The 9,547-nt window shown below is 26.9% G+C and overlaps 1 protein-coding gene and 1 long non-coding RNA gene across 5 annotated transcripts; one reads left to right on the top strand and one right to left on the bottom strand.

Moving 5' to 3' along the window:
• Positions 1–388: 388 nt before the first annotated feature.
• On the top strand, positions 389–6,998 carry LOC106693211 (120.7 kDa protein in NOF-FB transposable element). 4 transcript variants are annotated; one of them, XM_053739622.1, is made up of 7 exons: positions 389–505; positions 582–744; positions 1,387–1,642; positions 1,832–1,973; positions 2,585–5,572; positions 5,828–6,278; positions 6,358–6,998. In XM_053739622.1, exons 5-7 carry the CDS (start codon positions 3,571–3,573, stop codon positions 6,515–6,517), a joined length of 2,613 nt encoding a protein of 870 aa, XP_053595597.1. In that variant the 5' UTR covers positions 389–505; positions 582–744; positions 1,387–1,642; positions 1,832–1,973; positions 2,585–3,570; the 3' UTR covers positions 6,518–6,998. The 4 variants fall into 4 exon arrangements, with proteins under 4 accessions (XP_053595597.1, XP_053595591.1, XP_053595593.1 ...); XM_053739616.1 differs by having other exon boundaries at positions 2,585–6,278; XM_053739618.1 differs by having other exon boundaries at positions 1,387–1,675; positions 2,585–6,278.
• A 356-nt stretch (positions 6,999–7,354) lies between these two features.
• On the bottom strand, positions 7,355–8,307 carry LOC106694091 (uncharacterized). The gene is made up of 3 exons (XR_001345366.2): positions 8,270–8,307; positions 8,045–8,124; positions 7,355–7,978 (listed from the first exon to the last, which is right to left on the bottom strand). It is a non-coding gene; the product is annotated as an uncharacterized LOC106694091 (long non-coding RNA).
• Between the last annotated feature and the right edge of the window lie 1,240 nt (positions 8,308–9,547).

The following is a 9,547-nucleotide window of genomic DNA, read 5'->3' as shown; positions in this document are numbered from 1 at the left end:
TGACACTTTTTTAGAATTTGATTATCATAAATCGGTTGTCCGTCGTTTGTCTTTGAATGTTCGTCATTAATAATTGTTTGTCCTAATTTTGTTTATTTATAAAAAATTAAATAAAAATTGATTGTTTAGTTAGCCCCCCCTATGCAAATTATAATTTTATTCTATCATATTTGGTTTATAATTATCTATAAACGTTTGTTCGATCATTAATTGCGTTTGTCCTATTATGAAAAACAATTTTTAACTATTATTTAGTCATTTTCATTTCTAAATTTTTCAATTAACAAAGGTATATACTGCGCATGCGCACGTTATGTTTTCATCAAGCCGAATTTTCTCATCTGCTGATCGTCGCTCTCATAGAAATTTGTTTGCTTGCTTACCAACTTTTCGGAGTACGTGATTGACAGAATAATCCATGGTTATTGTTGACAATACTTTCAACAATATTTTATGAAAAATTTAAATAATATTGTGCGAAACATTTTCACTTATTTCTTGGAAGGTAAATAGAAATTTGATAAAATTATTATAATTACTGGCACTACAATAAAAAATGTAATATTTATTTTTGTTTCTAGGCAATGGAGTATATTTTATCAAACTCCATTTTAGTAAAAATATTTTGTGATTTAATTCAGTATGGATCATACGTGATAAGAATGGAGTGTATTTGTTGTTACTTTCTGACAATGTATTTCCCAAATTTTTTACTCAAGATTCCGTGGTCATCTTTAATTCACTGTAAGTTAAAAAAAATTTTACTATTTGTTTCCAATTAAATAACGAATTTTCATCTTCAACGCTTTTATCAAGCACGTCTGTATATAACCTGTCGAGTACTTTCATTACACATTATGGATGATACTAATGAGACATAAGGGAAATTTGTATTTTTTGATAAATCAATTATTAGAATAAGTATTTGTATTGAATTGTAGTGGTTTCAAAAAAGACTCATAAATAAGACTGTTCAAAACCGTAACCCACTTATTTTTAATTGATTTTATTAAATAATGGGCCGACAGATAAAATCACCGAAATGAGATGTTGACCATTATTAATGTGACTAATGTCACATACTAAGCTGTAAATTTAAGAGTAAGATTAAAAGACTTGTCGATTTATTAAGTTCAATTTTTATTACAATTAGAATTTTCGTTTTAATTAAAGTAGAGTAGAGCTATTATTATTATATAATAAATTAAAAATTGTCTTGGACAGATTGGAGTAATAATTTAATTGTATACTTAGAATAAAGACATTTTCAGCATAACTATACAGTACTCCTTATGCATAACTAAAAACTAAAATAAATAATTAAAACATTATGATTGTGAAAATTTAAGAGACATCTATTTGTTTACTTATTTTTTTTTTTTTTAGTGAATACTTTTAGTGCTAAAACCATGCAAAAAGCAGATAAAATAAGAGCTCTGTTAAAAAGCTAGTATACAGCTTGAAATATTTATCAAGCTGAATAGATGAGCAGGCGTATGACACCGGTATAGATACGATCGATTCGCGCCGCCACGTTTCGCATATATATATATATATGTGTTTGAACGTGTACTTGGCGCGAGACACGACCTTATATCTGGATCTTCCAAAGCTTTAATGAACTTATTTGAACATTAGTCAAGTAAATGTGCAGTTGTATCTTTTTTATTCATGAGTGCATAAAATTTTTTTTTTTATTCAATGATGATCCATTACTTTTTAATCAGTATTGACTCACATAACAATAAATTCAATCAATTTTTTTTTATTTCATACATTCATTTTATATACTCATTAAATTTATGTTTATAAATATTTTTTTGTATTACAGGTTATTAAATTTTCGACATAAGACATTTACATTTAATATAATGAATACTACGAGTGTATTTCTGTGCCGATTTAACTTAAGAATGAAAATATCCAATTTGATTATTTATAAAAATAATTATTTCGTTTTATTTATTTGTATGGTAAGTTTTATTACTGTTAAAATTTTATTGATATAAAATAAAAGATTGTAAATTAATCATAAGTCGATAAATTCATTTTCTATCGGAATTCTGTGCTTAACCAATTATTTATTGATGTCAATTTAAAATGTTAAAGTATAAATAATTTATAAATGATGTAAATCGTATAAAATATTAAATTGAAAAGTTTTTTAGTTTTTTTATTTACGATTTTGCTAGTATTTTTTAATAGACATACGTGTATATTTATACATATATACGTTTTTGTGTTAGATTGTATCAGTATTTCCAAACAAATGACGAACGACAATCATTACATTGTTATACGCTATGGTATCAGTTGTCTTTAGCTCTAACCAACGTGTTCAATAATGAAAAATTAATAATTTTATAATTTATATCTAAACAAATAATTCTTTTTCCAACTTAAATGCGTTATTTCTTCTAATAAATACATTATTTATTTATATTTTAAATAGTTGATTTAAAAACTATTGCTTGTTATAAATATGCTGTATAATCATTAATAAGTAAGTCATCTCAACCACACAAAAACTATCAAAAATTACTTATTTAATTATTAATACTTTTTTTCTTTTTTTTTTTTTTAGAATATACTCAGCAGCAAATTTTAATAATGCCAGCGGTATCAGCAGTACCTGTCACTTTAGCAGTTCGTGTATTGAAAAAATACATAACACACTTTACTACAGACAAATTACCACAGCATTCCTCATCTGTATGGAAAAGCATTGCCAATGACATCGAAATCCAAGGATTGTGGACTGTTGATGCTGTACGAATTAATGTACGACAAGATCGAAGAAAAATTTCAACTCTCGCTCGAGAAGAATGCGGAATTTTCATCCATAATAAAGAAGGAATTTCTCATAAGCTGAATGATTCAACTCATGATCATGATGACGTTGACACCACGTATGATTTAGATGATAATGAAAAGGATGAAGATGGTGATATCAACGATTTTGATTCTAACGAGTGTGACGATGATGATGAGCGTGAAAATTTCGATGTATTAATCACAAGAGAGCAATGGAATGAAATGAAACGTGATGAACCACTTATTTGTAATGGACGGAGATATCCTGGATTTAAACCTGGTGTATGGACCAATATTGTTTCATTTGCTTTTTGGGAGCAGTATCGCCTCAAATGTGCGTTTGTTTTTAAACGGGGTAAAATCCATGAAAGTGGCAGTAATTATGCAGTCATGACTGGACGTTGTAGAGATCGCACTTGTCGAAATCCTCTTTTCGGAATAATTAAAAATCCTCCTGGAGATGAAGGTCCTGTCTTCATAACCATGAAGTGTCGAGATACAAGATTTTCAAAGCACGCTGATGTCAAACGTCCTCTTAATGGTAAGAAACGGAATGGTGTTCAAGAAAGATTACTGCGCACAGGTGTATTGGCTTGACGAAAAGAAGAAGCCGAAAAAATTTTGAAACCAGGAGATACCGGATCACCGTTTTTATATGATTCGAGTACTCTACATCAAGCCAAAAAAGAAGCTTCGGACAAAGAACTTGGGATAAAACCTGATGATCGAAGAGATGTTATATTAACTATACGCAAGATGAACGAAGATCCATGCTTTGCGAATTCTATTTTAGCAATTGGTGATACCCCATTCTACTTATTTTATGCAACTCCAACTCAGTTCCACACTTATGCAGAATATCTGCGCATTTACCGGAAATATTCATCAATATGCATAGATGCGACTGGTGGTTTAGTGAAAAAATTGACTGACTCTCGAGATAAAAAAACTGGTTATATATTTTTGTATCAAGTCGTGATTAACTTTAAAGGCACTTCCATCTCAGTTTATCAGATGTTATCAGAAACCCATGATGCCAAGTTTATTTCTTTTTGGCTTTCAAGGTGGGTCCAGAAAGTTAATCCACCACGCGAAGCAGTCTCTGATGGATCTAAAGCACTTCTAAATGCAATGTCAGATTCATTCAATGGTAAATCTCTGAAGGAATATATTAATTTCTGTTTTGAAAATCTGATAGGTAATACAAATTTAGAACCGCGCACTTTCATACGCTTGGACACAGCACACTTTATTCATTCTGTCAGCAGATGGGAATGTTTTCAATCAGTGCTTCATAAAATTGTAAAATCTTTTTATCTCTATTGTACAGCACTTATGATTGATTGTAAACGATTATCTCAACTGGAAGGAATTTTTATCTTGACATTAATCGTATCTGGTACTGAGTTTGAAGATTCAATTATTTCTGTGTCTGATGACTGTATAATTACTCCAGTAGAAGCTAGAAATCAATTAGAAAAGTTCATTTCAATTTGTAATCCTGACTTGACAGTTATTGATTCTATTGAAATTGACACAGAAAAAACTATGATTTTCGATCAATCATCGTGTGGTGTCGATAAGAATGGATGGTCTTTAGCTCTCTTAGTATGGATTGATAATCTCTGTAAAAAAGCTAATACTATAATCTTCACTGGAAGCAAGCTTAACAGTTTTTATATGCCTAAACTATATGTTAGACTTGTTGAAATAATCAAAGAGTTTCCACTTTGGACAAATGTGTGCACACCTGATACGATGCCACGAGCAACGTCTAGTTATATAGAGGCTGATTTCAAAGATTTAAAAATGAATTTGAAAAAAAAAGTAAAATTACCTACAACAGAAATCAAATTTCTGAAATTACATATTGTTGATCTTTTAGGTGGTGTAAATATATTTCGTTCAAAATTGACAAAGTTCGTGGTCGATAATTGTTCTGAAGAAGAATTAAACAAACCAAAAGATGAAAATTTGTTTGAAAATTGGAAGGGGTTGGGAAAGGATGGAAATTCAAACGATTACGACTGGATAGATGATTACGTGAACTCATCAATGGATAAAGATGATCAAAGTGATTCTGTAAGCCCGTTGAAAGACAAAGATGGCTTAAATTATTCTGTAAATCTCTCAGAGAGTCATATTGATCACAATTATAGTGCAAACTATTTGGAGGAAAAAAATGATGCAAACAAAATTATTAATATTAGTTCCACTATAACAAAAAATTATAACAGTCTAACTGCAATATCATCAAGGAATCGTCACGATGAAGATATTATCGCTGCCGCTCATACTGGAGATGATAATAATACTTTAATTACATTATTATCAAAGGATCTTCATGATCAAGATAGTATTATTACCTCCGATGCTGCTAAAGACGTTAATAATAATTTGAATATGTTATTATCAAAGAATCATCATGAACAAGACATTAGTATTGCTACCACTGATGCTGGGGATCCTAATGATGGTTTAAATATATTATTATCAAAAAGTTATCACCATCGAAATGATGTTATTAAATTGAGAAATCCTAATAATTTATCAAAAGTGATTGAGAATGACAATAAAAAAAATACTCCGGAATTATTAACTATGAAACAACATAGCGGGTCTTTATCAGCAGCTGTTGAAGCTATGGTTCAACAAAAATCCATTAATAAAGAAGTTGGTCTATATTTTCAAAATTTCCCTGAAATTAAACTACGAAATAATTTAGTGGACGTGAAAAAAACTAAAATTTTCTTACTAGGTAATGGTAACAAGAGTGGTCCAGTTGTATTTAATGGAAAAAAATGGACAGCACTTAATACTTGTCCTTTTGACACAATAATTCAATTAATATTTGTTGGCGCGTTAGATAGTACACGTTTTCATAAATATATCACAAATTTAGATATTCCTGTATTTAAATTTTTGAATGACTTTATGAAAAAAGGACCAACAAAAGAAATTTATCAACAACGCATGTCTATTTTACATCCTATTTATAATGTTTCTATTGTAGATAAAAAACAATTAGAAGAAAAAGACATGATGAAAATTAATGTTTCTCCCACTATTAATTGTTATGATAATATCAGCAAGTTGTGGCAAACTTTACTTAAAAATGCGCCAAGCGTCATCGAAACTTCATTTTGTTCAAATTCTTCGTGTCAAGTACACACTCAAGCTTTGCCAGTTCTTACTGTCAATCATAAAACGATTGATCGTTGTGGATTTATTGCTCTCGAAAAAGCTTTAAGTTTCTACAATAAAATCTTTAATGTTCAGTGTCGGTTTTGTAACAAAGCAAAAGCAACCCGTGTTACTGTTCCTAAAGAGTATTTATTTTTAGAATTAGATATACGTGGCAATATCAATGCATCAAGTGGCAAAAGATGTAAATTAAGTCAATTTCCTATTCATTTAAACTTAAAAATAACAGATAATAGGTCTGAAACTACTCTAAGTTACCGGTATACTTATTGCTTTTAACAATATTTAATTTTATGTCTACAATTATGACTAACTTTTGAAATACTGATTGATTTTTAGATTATCTGGAGTAGCAGCGTATCGAACTGGTCATTATTTTGCTTACTGTCGACGATTGTCGGGCAGTTGGCAAATTTACAATAATTCTTCAGCTAAACCAGAATCTGCAGCTCTCAGTACTGAAGTTGAACCCCACGGAGTTTATTATATTTTAGAATAATACAGCAATAATGAAAATACTATTAAATTTACGTCTTGTGAAATTATTATGTTAATTTTATTTTAATGTTACATTTCTTATAAATAATTATATATGAAGAAATCAAAAATATAATATTGAATACAGAATAATAAATGTTATTTCATATCATTTTATATCAATAATAAATAAATAAATTATTTATAGTATAAGCAAACTTCGAATGAAAATTCATTTCACGGACATGTAGCTATAACATGTACATAAAGCTGGAAATAATGTAAATTTTTTATTTCAATTAAAATATTTATAAAGACTATTTACTGAGATATGTACAATGCTACGATAAATATTCTATTAATGTTTTACTCTTTTTAATTAATAATTATTCATTTTTATACTATTGACGAACGCTCAAGAATTATTTATTGCATTGACTACAAATATGATGCCAATTCAATATTTATTTACATGATCCTGAAGTTTGGAGACAATTAACAATTTTCGATTTTTTTTTTTTTTTCCAACAATTATATTTGAAGAAAAACCAAATTAAACATATGCACATGTAGAAAATTTTAAAAACTATAGAATTTTAAAAAAATCCAAAAATTATTAGACGCTGGCTAATTTCAGTGTCATTAATTTGTTGATAAAAAATTAAGAAAAAAAATGCCATCAATTATGAGATAATTTTAATAACTATATATATATATAGATTAAGATTAAGTTATAAAAATAAAATTGTCCACATGTGTAAATTATATACTGAAATAATTTTTTTTATTTTTACTATTGTTAATAATTAAAGATTAAAACAATCAATTTTGTATTTTAGATAATTTGCAGAATCCTGAATAGAATTATGTGTGAAAATCATTCATGTACATTAAAAATAATAAATTTAATCATCTCAATAAATAATAACAATGTTCCAAAAATCAAATGTATGTAAAATAAATATTCATATTCCCTATATTGAAGATATTTATATAGCAATACGTTTTTTCAATCAGACACAAAATAATAATTCAATAAAGTGAAAAATAATTTTTTTTTGAAGATAAATATTTATTTATCAATGATAGTGCTAATAACAATATTTATAATTCCTGTTCCTATTTAATCATACACTCGATAATCAACGAAGTAGAGGTTTTTGAAGGTAGAATGGAATCTAGTAAATAAGAATTTATAGAAGTTTACAACAACATATAATTAATGAAAATTTTTAATTTTCATTCATAACCTGTAATTTTTACTATTATAATATTATTCAAGATTTCACTCAAGAAAGATGCAACGTCATCAAAACAAGCACTTAGTTTAACATATTTATTATGATTAATTATTAATTAAATTTTATATAGCAACCTCTAAGTAACTCATTTCTTTTTTAATCACTTATTTTTACAGATTTGTATTTCGTGACACCGAAAATAGCTGACATCTGACGATTAAAAATTTTTATGTAGAAACAATCTGAATATTGTAAAAAATAATTACATCAAAAAATGCACACGAAATTAAAAAAAAAAATTTACTTACTTTTTCAAATTTTTATTTCATAAATTTAATTTTTAATTATTTTAATTTATATAAAAAAGTTTCCGAAGGCTTGCTCTCTTCTGTATTGTTTAAAAATAAAAAATTCACAATTAAAATATATATCAACAATAGCTAAAAAATGCGAAATTATCAAGTCAACAGAAATAAATTCATTTTTAAATTTCACAAAAATTATTTTTATTTTTACAGTCATGAACATGATACCTCATTAATAGATGAATAGACATTAATACATCTTTTTATATATGGACCCTATATCTATTTTAAATAAAGTAGATTTGTATATATATATATATATATATATATATATATTTTTTTTTTTTTTAAATTAAACGATTCTTGATTCTAGTGAAACTATTTCTTAACTAACCGCAGTAGCTATGAAATTATGACAATAGAGTTCTCTCGACTACGTATATTATTTTAACATATTAACCATATAATTAGACAAATGTCACTTGAATTTAAAAAAAAAAATATTAATTTCAATTTTATTTTCATTGCTGATAACATTAATATGTGTGCTAACAAAACTTATTACAAGAATGAAAGAAATAATCTTAACTTGATTAATCGTAATAGATTTGATTGAGAACAACGAAATTTTTTATTTACTTGTAATTCACAGTGAAGAGAAAAAGTATAATAGACACAACATTTCTTCTTAAATAAATCTTTTTTTTTTATTTTAATACTTTTAGCACCACCCTTTAAACCTTGCTTTTGTTTTGCGCTGTAATGGGTACATTACCAGATTTGATTATTTCATCAGAAATAAGTTTAGAAAATTTTTTTTCAACTAATGATTCAAATCCCATATCAGATCAAAAATTTTACTCCATCCCTAAAACATTTTCCGATCCATGAAGAATTGTTAATTTTTCATTTAAGCAAAACACTATAAACAGTTTTTCAATCATATTTTATTTCCAGTCGACTCCATTTTATAATAATAATAACAATTAATTGTCACTCGAAAATATTTCAAGTAAATAATACTTAAATGAGAAAAACATGCCACACAGTTTCAAGATGAGAAAATTTTCTTATGAAAATGCAATAATCTAAAAAAAAAAAATTTTCAATTCATTAAAAAAAAGAAAAAAAGCATAACTTTGTCGGCCAAATCTATGGCAATAAACTATTAGATTCTTTTTCGATATGTTGATCATCAATGACAACATGAACTTTTTGTTGGGAAAAAATCGAAATAAGAAAGTACCAATTATTCTTACAAATATTTTGAATTACTCATTAAAAAACTGATTACCATATTTCTATGTTAATAGTTATTGTTAACAAATGGCGAATGCTAATTTCATTTGAAAATAAATAAAACAATAAGTAGTAGGTTATTTTTGACTTTCTAATACATAAGTGGGGTTATATTTTTGTAAATTTTATATAAGTATATTTAAATTATATTTATGAATATGGAACGTTGTTATTATTGAAATGATGTTTCAAGATTATACGGCATCA

Source organism: Microplitis demolitor, chromosome 1, assembly GCF_026212275.2.
Source record: "Microplitis demolitor isolate Queensland-Clemson2020A chromosome 1, iyMicDemo2.1a, whole genome shotgun sequence".
Classification (NCBI taxonomy): Eukaryota; Metazoa; Arthropoda; class Insecta; order Hymenoptera; family Braconidae; genus Microplitis; species Microplitis demolitor.
Note: the sequence above shows the minus strand (reverse complement) of the source record. Positions and strands in the feature narration are given on the sequence as shown.

Coding starts and splice junctions, on each gene's coding strand:
- LOC106693211 (XM_053739621.1), top strand. CDS start 3,571: ATGAACGAAGATCCATGCTTTGCGAATTCTATTTTAGCAATTGGTGAT. Junction 6,279..6,357: donor GAAACTACTCTAAGTTACCG/GTATACTTATTG, acceptor ATTGATTTTTAG/ATTATCTGGAGTAGCAGCGT.